At 37.5% G+C, this 15,848-nt stretch overlaps 2 protein-coding genes across 2 annotated transcripts; both read left to right on the top strand.

Annotated features, from left to right (window-relative positions):
* The first annotated feature begins 841 nt into the window (after window positions 1-841).
* On the top strand, window positions 842-1,768 carry LOC139178894 (olfactory receptor 12D1-like). Its single transcript, XM_070777700.1, has one exon. The coding sequence runs from the start codon at window positions 842-844 to the stop codon at window positions 1,766-1,768; it is 927 nt and encodes a 308-aa protein (XP_070633801.1).
* Window positions 1,769-14,333: 12,565 nt separating this feature from the next.
* Window positions 14,334-15,086, top strand: LOC139178893 (olfactory receptor 1M1-like). The gene has a single exon (XM_070777699.1). It carries the CDS (start codon window positions 14,334-14,336, stop codon window positions 15,084-15,086), a length of 753 nt encoding a protein of 250 aa, XP_070633800.1.
* Window positions 15,087-15,848: the final 762 nt, after the last annotated feature.

Raw genomic sequence — 15,848 nt, 5'->3', positions numbered from 1 at the left:
CTTTCATAAAGGTGTAATAAAAGTTAGATAATTTCTCAAACTTTATCTGGTTATAAAGCCTAGAATCCCACAGGATCCCTAGAAATGTCCCCTAATTCACTTTTTTATTTTAGTCACTTAAAATCTTTTGTCTCTCCTCTCAGGGATTTTCCAAACTTCAGATGATTTCCTTTTTATAGGGAGCACTTTAATGTTTACATCTCTATTCAGATTCCTTTAGCTCTTATTATTCTCTCATTGTCTTTTTCTGAAGTGAAACCCTTCAGGTGGTTTCCTACTAAGTCAAGAGACAGCAGTGGGGAGTGCTTGAAAGTTTCCCCTCTGTTAGAGCTGACTTGGGATGACAAAAGGGAAGTTGTATCAGAATGTAGAAGTTCACAGCCAGATAAGATGCTAGGCTGGCAACAACCTCTGAATCTCTGGGTGAAGGAAAAAATAATAATGATAAACCTAATGAAGAAAAAAAGTGATTAAGAAACAGTTCATTACCAACATGTAACCTTAATATTTATGAAGTTAATGGTCCAAATATTATACAATTTCTGGTGCTGTAAATGGTTAAAATAACAATGCTCTCCCTCAGAATATGATGTCTAGGTAGGAAAATCCTCAGCAGGAGGCCTTTGGTTCTGATGAAAGTGAAAGTGGCTCAGTCATGTCCGGCTCTTTGAATTCTCCTGGCCAGAATACTGGAGTGGGTAGCTGTTCTCTTCTCCAGGGAATCTTCCCAACCCAGGGATCAAACCCAGGTCTCCCGCATTGCAGGTGGATTCTTTACAGGCTGAGCCACCAGGGAAGCCCACAGGAGATAGCATTTCATTATTGTTTTGTCTTTTAGGTGATGCTGAATCAAACTTCCGTCACTGAATTTTTCCTCCTGGGAGTGACAGACATCCAAGTACTGCAGCCGGTTCTCTTCATGGTTTTCCTTACAATTTACTTTCTCAATTTGGCTGGAAATGGAGCCATCCTGATAGTTGTCATCTCTGATCCAAGACTTCATTCTCCTATGTATTTTTTCCTGGGCAACCTGTCATGTCTAGATATCTGCTACTCCACGGTGACTCTGCCAAAGATGCTGGAGAACTTCCTCTCTACGCACAAAGCAATTTCTTTCTTGGGATGCATAAGCCAGCTTCATTTCTTCCACTTTCTGGGTAGTACAGAGGCCATGCTGGTGCCCGTGATGGCCTTTGACCGCTTTGTGGCTATCTGCAAACCACTTCGTTACACTCTTATCATGAGTCATCAGGTCTGTACCCAGATGGCTGTCACTATCTGGATCACTGGTTTTTTCCATGCCCTGCTGCACTCAGTAATGACATCTCACTTAAACTTCTGTGGTTCCAACCACATCCATCACTTCTTCTGTGATGTTAAGCCATTGCTCAAGCTGGCCTGTGGGAACACTGAGCTCAACCAGTGGCTGCTCAATAATGTCACAGGGACTTTTGCCATGGGCTCATTCTTTCTAACCCTTCTCTCCTATTTCTACATTATTATTTATCTGTTCTTCAAGACCCATTCTTGTAGCATGCTCCATAAAGCACTGTCCACTTGTGCCTCTCACTTCATGGTAGTTGTTCTTTTATTTGGTCCTGTTTTTTTCATTTACATTCGTCTTGCCTCAGGTAGCTCCATGGACCAGGAACAGATCATTGCCATTATGTACAGTGTGGTCACTCCTGTACTAAATCCACTGATCTATACTTTGAGGAACAAGGAAGTGAAGAAGGCATTGAGGAGGGTGATCAGAAGGAAACTCTGACTTGAAGAAGTCTATGGTATCTTCTGAAGCATAAACAATCAATGAGACAGTTGAGATGTGAAATTATATTGCTTCTTGAATTGTTTATCAAATACATAAATACATATATATATAGATAGATATAAATACATATATATGTGTGTACATGCTAAATCACTTCTGTCAGGTCTGACTCTGTGACCCTTTGGACTGTAGCCCTCCAGGCTCCTCTGTCCATGGGATTTTCCAGGCAAGAATACTGGAGTGGATTGCCATTTCCTCCTCCAGGGGATCTTCCAGACCCACAATCTGAATCCACGTCTCTTACACCTCTTGCATTGCCAGGAGGGTTCTTTACCACTAGAGCCACCTGGGAAGCCAATCTATACATGTGTACCTGCAAAAGGCTTGTCTAGTGTTCAACAATGCATTCTTAGGTAATAGAAATGAACTGTGAACAAATGAAACATCAGCCATGGAAGTCTAATGCTGAATTTGTTTTTGAGATGCCAGTGATAAAATAGATTTGCTATATATCTCAACAAACTCTTCTCTGGATTTAGTTACAGAAATTTGCCTCTATCGCTCATGTAACATGTACAGTTTTTTAAGCCTGTCTAAATGACTCCTCCAGGTTAGCACATTTTAATGTGAGAAGTAAAATTATTATGCTTTCAGATTTTGAGAGTTTTAATCTAGGACATAATTACTCAGAAAATTAAATAAGTCACCATTTAACATACTATTTAAGGGGAATTTTTTTTTTTTTTTTACAATTGATACACAAGTTTATTAATTTAACACTAATTTCTATCCTCCAAATGGAGTCATTCTCTACCTGACTTTTGCCCAGGTCAAAAACAGATGGGTTAAATTGGATAAGAATAGGAGTCATCACCTCTGAATCTTTCAAGTCTTTTGATGCTACCATGAACCTCTGCAATTCTTCCAGATGCATTGTGTATTTTTTGGTTTATTGTTTGTTTGTTTTTTTTAACGCCTTTTATTGCCATACCTCATTTTACTGTGCTTTGCTTTAGTGAGCTTTATAGATACGTATTTTTTTTTCCTTGTTAATTTTCTGTTTAGTTGATCTATCCGAGTGGGGTATTAAAGTCTCCCACTATTATTGTGTTATTGTTAATTTCTCCTTTCATACTTGTTAGGATTTGTCTTACATACTGCGGTGCTCCCATGTTGGGTGGATATATATTTATAATTGTTATATCTTCTTCTTGGATTGATACTTTGATCATTATGTAGTGACCTTCTTTGTCTCTTTTCACAGCCTTTGTTTTAAAGTCTAATTTATCTGATACGAGTATTGTGACTCCTGCTTTCTTTTGGTCCCAATTTGCATGGAAAATCTTTTTCCAGCCCTTCACTTTCAGTCTGTATGTGTCCCCTGTTTTGAGGTGGGTCTATTGTAGACAACATATGTAGGGGTCTTGTTTTTGTATCCATTCAGCCAGTCTTTGTCTTTTGGTTGGGGCACTCAACCCATTTACGTTTAAGGTAATTACTGATAAGTATGATCCCGTTGCCATTTACTTTATTGTTTTGGGTTCGAGTTTATACAACATTTTTGTGTTTCCTGTCTAGAGAATATCCTTTAGTATTTGTTGGAGAGCTGGTTTGGTGGTGCAGAATTCTCTCAGCTTTTGCTTGTCTGAAAAGCTTCTGATTTCTCCTTCATACTTGAATGAGATCCTTGCTGGGTACAATAATCTGGGCTGTAGGTTATTTTCTTTCATCATTTTAAGTATGTCTTGCCATTCCCTCCTGGCTTGAAGAGTTTCTATTGAAAGATCAGCTGTTATCCTTATGGGAATTCCCTTGTGTGTTATTTGTTGTTTTTCCCTTGCTGCTTTTAATATTTGTTCTTTGTGTTTGATCTTTGTTAATTTGATTAATATGTGTCTTGGGGTGTTTCTCCTTGGTTAAGGGGAATTTTTAAGAGGTATGTCATGATTTCTTGTTATCCAGGCAAGGAGGCAAAATAATAAATAAAACTAAGACATACAGATGGCTAACAAACACATGAAAAGATGCTCAACATCACTTATTATCAGAGAAATGCAAATCAAGACCACTATGAGGTACCATTTCACACCAGTCAGAATGGCTGTGATCCCAAAGTCTACAAATAATAAATGTTGGAGAGGGTGTGGAGGAAAGGGAACCCTCTTACACTGTTGGTGGGAATGCAAACTAGTACAGCCTCTATGGAGAACAGTGTGGAGATTCCTTAAAAAACTGGAAATAGAACTGCCTTATGATCCAGCAGTCCCACTGCTGGGCATACACACTGAGGAAACCAGAAGGGAAAGAGACACGTGTACCCCAATGTTCATCGCAGCACTGTTTATAATAGCCAGGACATGGAAGCAACCTAGATGTCCATCAGCAGATGAATGGATAAGAAAGCAGTGGTACATATACACAATGGAGTATTACTCAGCCATTAAAAAGAATACATTTGAATCAGTTCTAATGAGGTGGATGAAACTGGAGCCTATTATACAGAGTGAAGTAAGCCAGAAGGAAAAACACCAATACAGTATACTAACGCATATATATGGAATTTAGAAAGATGATAACAATAACCCTGTGTACGAGACAGCAAAAGTGATGCTGATGTATGGAACAGTCTTATGGAATCTGTGGGAGAGGGAGAGGGTGGGAAGATTTGGGAGAATGGCATGAAACATGTAAAATATCATGTATGAAACGAGATGCCAGTCCAGGTTCAATGCACAATACTGGATGCTTGGGGCTAGTGCACTGGGACGACCCAGAGGGATGGTATGGGGAGGGAGGAGGGAGGAGGGTTCAGGATGGGGAGCACATGTATACCTGTGACGGATTCATTTTGATATTTGGCAAAACTAATACAATTATGTAAAGTTTAAAAATAAAATAAAATTTTAAAAAAAATCATGAATAAACAGAAAATAACCAGTAATTTAACTTCAAATAATTTCAATATTTTTAGAACACAATGGTCAAACTCTCAATTACTATGAAGTGTTATTAAAAATGGAGGCAGCTTGAAAAGACATCTCAAGAATATCTTCTATCTTATTTGTGGTTTATTTTTTTTTTTCTCAACTTCTAGTCATGGAAAATGTTGATCTACAGAATTTTTTCTAATCTTTTGTTTTGCTTTTACCGTCTATCCTTATTTCAACAAACTGTAAAGCAGTGTGACATGATGTAATATAAGAGAAATATTAAGAATAAATAAATAATTATATTCTTTCACATCTCTGTTCTTGGCCTTATACTTAGTGGCTTTAACTGGTAACATGTTCATTAGCACTGCAACTTCCATGGATGGCAGTCTCTGTTTACCTGTATATTTCTTCCTGAAACATCTCTCCTTCTTGGACCTGTGTTATATTTCTGTGACTGGACCAAGGTTCAGTTGCAACTTGACTCTGCACAGTAGCAATATTCCCCTCTGGGAATGCATTTGCAGTGTTGTGCTTTCACTCTCTGTGGTTCTGCTGAGATGGCTATGCTCACAGTGATGCCTTATGATCACTATGTGGCTGTCTGTCTACCTTCCTCTGCGCTCTGAAATCATCATGAATGTCAACATCTGTATTCAAGAAATCTTGGCCATTTGGATCAGTGGGGTCATCTTTGAAGTTATGCATACATCTGCTACTTTCTCCATCACTTCTATGGTGCCAATATCATTTACAAACTCTCTGTGATATCTCCCAGCTCCTAAAAGTCACTTGTTCCAATGAGTATGTCAGTGAGCTTGGGGTTACTGGCTTCCTGTCCTTGATGGCATTTCTTTGCTTCATTTCCATTTGATTCACCCACTCACACACACACGCACACACACACACATGCACACACATGCACACACATTCTCTGCTGTGTTGAGGATCCCGTCTGCTGAGGGCAGAGCAAAGGCCTTTTCCACCTGCCCCCTCCACCAGCTATCATCATATTGTTTGTCTCTACTGGTGTCCTTTGAGTTTCTTTTTTTTTAAATAAATGTATTTATTTTAATTGGAGGTTAATTACTTTACAATATTGTATTGAGTTTCTAAAGCCACATATTGACTCTCCAACTGCATTAGACTTTACTTGAAAGTGAAAGTCACTCAGTCATGTCTCTCTCTTTGTGACCCCATGGACTAATGCAGTCATTGGAGTTCTCTAGGCCTGAAAACTGGAGTGAATAGCCTTTCTTTCTCCAGGGATCTTCCCAATCCAAGGATCGAACCCAGATCTCCCACATTGCAGGCATCTGATTCTTTACCAACTGAGCCACAAGGGAAGCCCAAGAATATTGGAGCGAGTAGCCTATCCCTTCTCCAGCAGAGCTTTCTGACTCAGGAATTGAACCATTCTCCTTCATTGCAGGCAAATTCTTGACCAACTGAGCTATGAGGGAAGCCTACTATTTTGATATTGTTTTTTTATAATATTTTGCTTCCAACACTTAATCTGATGATCTAAAGCCTGAGAAACAAAGCCATGAAGGCAGCTCTAATAAAGTTTTCAAGAAAAGAAGAGCCTACCTCTTTTGCTGAGTCACATCTATTCATTCCTCACTGAGAAACAAATCAAAATATATTGGAAAAATATGGCAGAGTCAATCAAGAACTTAAAGCTTAAGAATAACTCATTATAAGGAAAGTCATACCAATGGAATGTCTCTGAGCAATAATAACATATACATAGAGTTATCTAAAAACTATTCTTGTAAATACAGTAGATTTAAATCTCACTGTACAATGCCAAGTATGGTGAAAATATAAATTTTTTTAACTCTGAAGACTCCAACTTAATTATCCTTTCTGACTCATTTTTTTTTCCTCTTTTGGTCTTCCTGTTTAATTTTTTTATTTTCACTTTGACTCATACTTTATCTCAGGTTATTATTATCTCCTGTGTTTTCTTTGCTTGGTACACATCTGTCTTTTCCTTCACTTTTAATTTTTCCAGGTCCCTTTGCTTTAGTCAAGACTCTTATTAAATAATGTATAGACAGACTTTGGTTTTGTTTCTGCTCAAGGGTCCCTCTTCAGTAATAAGGTAATTCCTTCAAAATTTGGTCTAATTTTTATTCCATTGTTTACTGTGCTTCTAATCTCTTATGTTCTTATTGTTGTCTTCATCATATGTCATTCATCTTTGTCATATGTTCTTTTTCTTTGAGGACAGTGATTGTAAAGGCATCTGTACATTGCTTTCTGGCTTATTTCTGTCACAGAAAAGGACAACTCATTCTTTTTTCTGAGTTACAATCAAGTTTGGAATATTATATAGTACGTAAGCACATAAGAGAACCACCTGGCCCTCAATGTTTTCTGTCTGTTTAAGGGTCCACCTAATGTCCTATTAATCTTACAGGGCTTCAGTGGGTAGTACACACGGTCACCAGGGACAAGTCTGGTTATGTCATTTGTGTTGCATCCTTGTCTTTCATGTGAGTGATAAGATGAAAAAATACAAACAATAAGCGACTCATAAAATGCTTATAGGAATAAATACAAGCACAATTAAACTAATATGTTTTTAAAAGGCACATTTGAGAAATAAACAAACAAAAAAATCATGTCAATATAATATATAGTGACCAAAATGTAAAAGAATGGATGCTATAAGCAGCAGATATAATGCAAGAAAAGACAGAAGCTAGCTGATGGATCCAAGAATTTCTCACAGAATGAGAAAAAAAAAATTTTTTAAGCATGAGAAAAAGCTTAGTTTTCATAAAAGATACCAAAAAAATTCAATATCTGTCTAATAATGGTTCCAGAAAGATCTACTTTCCATGCAATTGAGGGAATGTGTGACAGGGAATATTCAGAGAAATAACTTTAAAGGCTTTTTTCCCAGAATTCATAGAAATGTAGATCATCAGGTTTGAGAAGCACAACAAAAATTGGCAAGTATAAGTAAAATGAATATAAATGTAGTTATATCATTCTGAACCTATAAAATAATGAAAACAGAAATTTTAAAAATCTTAAAGCAGAAAAAGTGTTTTAAAAATACCAATGTTATATTCTAGAAGCTTTATTATTTTACCTTTTCTATTTAGTTCCATAATCCATTGGAAAACAATTTTTGTGATGGCATAAGGTGGATGTCATTGCTCACTTTACTCATTGATATCCAATTCACTACAATAATTAATTGGAAACAAACTTTTCCCCCCAAAGAATTGCAGTTGGTGCCTTTGTAAAAAGTTTAATAATTGTATATGTATGGCGGTCTCTCATCTGTTCAATTGATTTATGTATTTATGCTTATTCTATTAAGCTCTATTAATTATTGCAGCTATAAAGTTTTTTATATTAAGTCTGTAAGTTTTCCTACTCTGCTCCTTCAGATCTTATGGTCTATTCCAAGTCTTTTGCTCATCCACATGTTTTAGAAACAAGCTTTTAATTAAAAAAAAAAAAAGATGTTGACTGAAGTACATTGAATCCATAGATCAAACTGAACAATCTTCTTTAAAAGTTTGCATCTTCTAATTTATATAAACAGGGTAATTTATGAACAGGGTATTTTTCTGCACTTCTTTAGGTTTTTAAAAATTCTGTCAGAAATGGTGTATAATTTTGAACATAGTAGTTTCAGACATCTTTTATTTGATTTATCTCTATGTATTTGATGATATTTTAAGTTGTAATTGTAAAAATTTAATTGTCTAATTTTTGGTATCAGTATATAGAAATCCAATAGATTTTTGTACATTAACCTTATATTCATTGATCTTCCCTATAAACATATACTTTCTAATAAATCTTTATAGATTCTTTTAAATTTCTATTTTACATTGTTATCTGTGAATAAAGAGCTTTATTTCTTAATGTCCAAAATTTAAAACTTTCATTTCTTTTCCTTGCTATTGGGCTGGCTAGGGTCAGATTAGGATCTAATTATGGTTCAGTTATTCCTAACAATGTAATCATGAGCAAATGGCTTATTTTTTCTGAAACTTTTGTTTTCTCTGTAACACATGGATGTGATACTTACCTTGAGAAACAATTGAAATGATGTTTGTGATGTGTTGCACAGATCTTTGCAAAGATCTACTATTTTGTCCCATAAATAGTAGATTCTAGTGGAAAAAATATAATCAAATTCTGAATACTCTAATATTGTAATGGTGATTCAGTCACTTTAATACTAAAAGATAGAAGTATTTCAAATTACTATAGAAGAGTGATCTCACCAAGATGGCAACATAAATTGTTCCCAACTTTACTCCCTCTCACAAAAAGAACAACTAACAAGTATTCATGGATAAGACATCACTGAGAAAATTACAGAATTGAGGCCAAAGCACCACAGAGACCAAGGCAAACTGCATTAGAAGGGTAAGAGAAATGGCTACCTGCTGACTGCACTGACTCTCCCCCAGGTCAGGGGAGAATCACGCTGAAAGCTTAGGTTTGAGCAATCTTGAGAAAGAACAACAAAGCTGGACATATTACTCTGCCCGATTTCAAATATTACAAACCTATAGTAGTCAAAGCAATATGATAGTGGCATAAAAATGGCTGCATAGATCAATGAAACCAAAGAGAGTATCCAGAAATTAGGGATTAAGTTCTAGACAATTAGATGTGGAAAATTTTCTCCAGGAAAATAGCATGATTACCAAAACTAATACAGCTCCAACAGTTGACCTTGAGGATAAAATCATATGCTAAGGACAGAGAGAGTTTTACTCTATAATGACCCACCACATCCTCACCAGACTACCTACCTGAACTTAATTTACATTAGAGAAAAATGAACTTCTACTTGTTTATAGCTCCATATTGATAGTCTTTAATGACTGAATGTGATTCCTTTATGAACTCAAGAAATGATATACCACAAAACTTGTTATTAAAATTGTAAATATCAGACTCAGTTCAGTTCAGTCGCTCAGTCATGTCCGACTCTTCGCAACCCCATGAATCGCAGCACACCAGGCCTCCCTGTCCATCACCAACTCCCAGAGTTCACTCAGACTCACATCCATCGAGTAGGTGATGCCATCCAGCCATCTCATCCTCTGTCATCCCCTTCTCCTCCTGCCCCCAATCCCTCCCAGCATCAGAGTCTTTTCCAATGAGTCAACTCTTCCCATGAGGTGGCCAAAGTACTGGAGTTTCAGCTTTAGCATCATTCCTTCCAAAGAAATCCAGGGGCTGATCTTCAGATTGGACTGGTTGGAGCCCCTTGCAGCCCAAAGGACTCTCAAGAGTCTTCTCCAACACCACAGTTCAAAAGCATCAATTCTTTGGTGCTCAGCTTTCTTCACAGTCCAACTCTCACATCCATACATGACTACTGGAATAAGCAAAGCCTTGACTAGACAGACCTTTGTTGGCAAAGTAATGTCTCTGCTTTTGAATATGCTATCTAGGTTGGTCATAACTTTCCTTCCAAGGAGTAAGCGTCTTTTAATTTCATGGCTGCAGTCACCATCTGCAGTGATTTTGGAGCCCCCAAAAATAAAGTCTGCCACTGTTTCCACTGTTTATCCATCTATTTCCCATTAAGTGATGGGACTAGATGCCATAAGTTAAGAGGTCGGGATGTTCTCATTTAGGTAGAATTAAAATTGAGATGCTTGTCAGATATCCAAAGGTAGATGACATATGCACAGTCTTAATATTTCACTCTCTCAATCTATTTATACAAAAGACAGAAAAAAGATTGCTCAAAATATATATATATGCATATATATATAAATCTTAAGGGTTATGAAATGTTATGGTCATATGTTCACCTCTTCAAAATAATCTGACTTAAGGAAGCAGAGCAGTAACCAGAGAGAAACTGTGAGTTTTAGATAATCTTTCTGATTTTACTTCCAAGTTATTCTTAATAACAGACCTCTGTTAATTATTGACTTTATTCCTCGGCAGCATTTATACCCAACTTTTTCTATGGAAAATTCCTCAAGATTTGCCATTAATGAGTAACTCTGGGAATAGTCTCCAAGGACAAGAAAGATTCCTAATTCTAACCTACCCTTTCCAATCCCAAGAGACATGAATATTGTTAATACTCAGCTCCTGAGCTACATCTTTGCTAGCTATGAACATCACCTCACCAATGTAGGCAAAGGATTCTGGGATCTCTGGACTATCCCACTTGCTTAATAAGAGCACTGGGTAGAAGACATATATCAAATGATAGAATACATAGATCAACTCATGGGTTGAAGATTATGAACGCCAGTAGGTAAGTGTGGAAGGTAGCATTTGACAAATAGAGTAACAGGCTCAGACTTCAGAGCGGAACATAGTGAATGAAAGTTCTGTGCTTGAAGTCTACATCTGTATCTGTTTCTAAATCCATATGTAAATCAGTTGAGCTGTAGGAAATGTCTTAGACAGTAAAACGTTTGACAGACATTCATAAGGACATATCTAATAGGAAGTTAAATATACAACTCTAGAGTTTAGAAAAGAAGATGGATTGGAAGATATAATTTAAAAGTTATCTAGTTATGACAGAAATAGACTCACAAACTTAGAGAACAAACACAGTTGCTGGAGGGGAGGGATAGTTAAAGAGTTTGGGATGGACGTGTATACACTGCTGTATTTAAAATGGATAATTGACAAGGACCTACTGTATAGCACATAGAACTCTGCTCAGTGTTATGTGGCAGCCTAGATGGGAGAGGAGTTTGGGGAAGAACGGATACATGTACATTAATGACCCTCTTAAGTCAGGCTATTGCTCTTAAGATACCATTGAAATCACTCTCATTGATGTCAAAATTCAATTTTCAGTCCTTAAGTTACTTGATGTCTCAACAAGACTTATCCCAGCTGACTGCTCTTACTTTAAATACTGTTTTGTGCTGGCTTTCTTTTTTTTTTTTTTTTTTGCTGGACATCCTCACAGTCTCCTAGGTATGTAGTGATCTCACTGATGGCTCCTTAGTCTCCATGTCTGACTCCTCCTCTTTCTTATTATTCATTTTTGGACCTCTTCTTTTATTTCTAGTTTCAGACCTCAAATATCTATAAACAGATAACTTGTTAACTTTTCATTTTGTTTTAGGGTATAGCCAATTAACAATGTTTGTGATAATTTCAGGTGAACAGCTTGACTAAAGACGGTTTATAAAAAGCATGGAAGGTAAAATAACAAATCTGGAGAGTAATGGACAATGCGTGATGGAGACAAGTAGCTTTTTGAAGGATCTGTCATAAAGAGTGGGAAAGTGGAAGAGTAGCTGAGGAAGGCTGAGGGGAAACAGTAGGATATTAGGGTATTGTCCATCTGAGGCTGAGATTTTAGACTGTTAGGACTTCACAATTTTAGATAGTTAGGACCTCATATATTTTCAATGCTGAAATATGATTCTGATAACCTCAGTTTTCAACCACTCCTGGTCTATCTGAGATCCAATGCGAATGATTATTTCTCAGGTGAATTATCAGGAGGTGGATATAAAAGCAGAAATGTTATTCAAGCAAAAGTATCAGGAAGATTCAACCTGGTAAAGGATGTAAAAATGTGAGAGGTATGGTCAGAGAGAACATGCGCTCAACTTCTTGACTGTTGGTTTAAAGAAATTAAAAATATATATATGATTCTACTCTCAGTGTATTTATAATATAATTGATACAAGAAAATCTGTATGTCGTAAACATTAGAAAACATCTTAAGATAATATTCAATTAAGTACTAGATTATCCTGTATATATATCAGTGTGTGAAAGCATAAGTGAGAATATTCATGGAGTTGTGACATGATCAGCTCAAGGAGACTAAATAGTGATAAAAAGTAGAAAATCATGTTTATTGGTAAGTGGGTACAAAGATAGAAGTTCTCAATAACCAGAGACTGATAGGTAGAAGTGATGCATTTTGTGTGCACGCTCAGTTGCTCAGTCTTGTCCTACTTTTTGTGACTCCATGGACTATAGCCTTCCAGGCTCCTCCATCCATGGAATTTCCCAGGCAAGAATACCAGAGTAGGTTGCCATTTCCTTGTCCAGGGGATCTTTCCAACCCAGCGATGGAACCAGCATCTCTTATGTCTCCTGCATTGACAGGTGGGTTCTTTACAATTAGTACCACCTGGGAAGTGATGCGTTAGAAAATAAGATATTTGAGATATTTGAGCAAGGGAGCGTCAGGCCAAAACCATAAAGCTGTACGTTTTTTGGAATCAATAAAGCCAGTAAAGCTGCTGAGGAAGTAACTGGGAGTGAGTTGTTGAAAGTACAAAGATGGTAACTGTGAAAAAATTGAGAAAAAGACAAAAATGAGGATAATTTTTTAGTTAAAAAAAAAGTGTTATACTACTAATATAGATTTTAGGGTTGAAATAAAAGATGAATCAGTGATTCCAGTCTTATTAGGAGAATATTTGGAGGAAAAAACTTTTATTCATAAAATGTTGACATGGAAGGAAGAACATTTCAGCACTTGCGGAAGAAAGCATATGATCCTCTCCTGTCCTCACTATCAATTAATTACTTTGTTATTCATCTTGTGACAAGCACTGCTTTATGGATGTCGACACTGGGGACACAAAGGAGAATAAAACCAGACACAGTATTTGCCTTAATGCACTTTATGGCCCCGTGAGGGAGTCCAACACTAACTAAATAACTTAAATAAATATTTTAACAAAATTAACATGAACAACATTGTCCATATGACACCTATAGCAATTCTATGAAGGTGCTACATGTGGTAGCATATGAAAAGTAGGTTTGACTTAATCAAAGAGGCAAGGGAAAACTTTCCTAAGAAAGTCACTAATTGATCTGAGGCTGTGAAAGGATGAACAGGAGTTGACTCAGAATGAAGCAAAGGGAAATAGTGCACAGGAAGAAATGCAAGGCAGCCAGAGTGGCTAGCAAGCAGAGAATGAGGGGACTGTAGTGTAAGATGAAGCTGCTGAGACATCACGAGGTCAAGACAGATTGAGCTTTGTTAGATAGGGTGGGGATTTTTGTTCCTTCACAAGCCCAATGCTTCTCTGGACATCTGTTTTTAAGCAAATAACAGACATGATCAGAGTTTCTTTTTTGAAAATATCACTCTGGTGGCAGCGTGGAGAATATATTGAATGAGGCAAGAGTGGGACTATTCAAGCAGCTCAGAAGTTAGCAGGACTCCCATTAACAATAACTTAAACTAGAGTAGTGACTGTGTAGATGGGTAAGAGCGTTCACCAAGCTCCTATGATGTGCCAAGCACTAAGCTAAGTACTGAGATGCAGTCTTTGCCTTAGTAGGCTCATGTTCTTGTAATAAAAAGTGATTCATAAAAAAGTACCTATGCCATCCAATAATATGAAGACTAAGAGAGCTCTTTCACCCTTAAAAAACCTCCAGGAAGCTCCCAGTGTTCCCTTCATTCCCTCATCTTTGTGCCTCCTCACTTAGATCATCTTCAGAAAGTGCGAATTCTGTCCCTTTCATTGCTGATTGAGTTTCTTTTCTTCATTCCTCATATTTGTGGTATAAGGAAACAAACTGAAAAAAGAACCATCGAGGTTAGCTACAATACACTTCGGTAGCTAACTGTAGTGAATCCTCTTCATGCTGATTCTTGTAACCCATCAAGACCTGAAATGAACTGCAGTAAGAACCCTGACTTTGTCCTCTCAGGACTGTCCAGTGACCCAGACAAACCACAGCTCCTCTTTGGTCTCTTCCTGGCCCTCTACTTGCTGAGTCTCTTAGGAAACTCGCTACTGCTGCTGGCTATTGGCGCTGACATCCACCTCCACACCCTCATGTACTTCTTCCTCAGCCAGCTCTCCCTGGTTGACCTCTGCTTCACTACCACCACAGCCCATAAAATGCTGGAGACTTTGTGGACCAGTAATGGACTGATCTCCTTCTCTGAGTGCCTGGCCCAGTTATACTTCTTCACAGTTTTTGCTGATATGGACAACCTGCTTTTGACTGCCATGGCTATTGACTGTTACGCTGCCATCTGCCATCCCCTGCACTATGCACTCCTAATGACTCCTTGCAGATGTGCACTGCTACTGGGTGGGTCATGGGGAGTGCCCCACTCTATCTCTCTTGTCCATGCCCTGTTGCTATCCCAGCTCTCATTCTATAGTAATCAAGAAATTCCCCACTTTTTCTGTGATTTCAGACCACTCTTTAGACTTGCCTGCTCTGATACCCACCTCAATGAGGACCTGACAATGGTTCTGACAGGACTCTTAGGAATCAGCCCTCTCCTCTGCATCATAAGCTCCTATGCCCATATTTTCCTTGCTGTAGCTTGGAGCCCATCAGCACATGGCAAAAAGAAAGCCCTGGCCACATGCAGCTCCCACCTCTCCATGGTCATCCTCTTCTACAGCTGATCTTTGCCGCCTACTTGAAGTCCCCGTCAGCTTCTCATGCCTCTGGGGAGCTGGGTGCTGCTGTCATGTATGCCCTGGTAACCCCCATTCTCAATCCTTTCATTTATAGTCTAAGAAATAAGGATGTGAAGAGATCCCTGAAAAGGATTTGGGCATAGAGAGTTCATGGCATTAGGAATAATTCCAGAAACAAGTGTTTTGGGGGGGAAAAAAAATCACACTCTTCACCACCACACTGATAAAGTGAGCAGTTAACACCAAGGCTTTCACATGTCACAGAGCATGATATGGTACATTGGATATAACACTACATAGAAATTTGGAGAAGTAGCTTCTAGGTCCCACTCTAGGTGCAAGCTTGTATATGTATTCCAGCTATAGGTATATATATTATTTACTAACTATATCATTATCTCAAAACATTATATCAGTAATATGTCAAAGGAGTATAATATACATTACATTATAATATATAATTAAGTATATTATATATATATATATATATATATATATAATATTCTTAAGAGTTGATTGGATGAGCTGCTCTTTAAGTTGCCTTGTAAAGATAATACTATTGAGACATGATCTATTCCTGTCATTACCAACATTTTGATCACTATTGCCATTTCTATCACTAGTTTAATAATGAAGATCATCACCATCAGCTTTAGTCAATATCATCTTTTTGTCATCAGAGTCACCTTACAAATTACCATCTTCAGTTCTCTCCCCATCAGTAACACCAGTATCATCATCATAAGT

This window comes from Bos indicus, chromosome 23 (genome assembly GCF_029378745.1).
Source record: "Bos indicus isolate NIAB-ARS_2022 breed Sahiwal x Tharparkar chromosome 23, NIAB-ARS_B.indTharparkar_mat_pri_1.0, whole genome shotgun sequence".
NCBI lineage: Eukaryota > Metazoa > Chordata > Mammalia > Artiodactyla > Bovidae > Bos > Bos indicus.
Note: the sequence above shows the minus strand (reverse complement) of the source record. Positions and strands in the feature narration are given on the sequence as shown.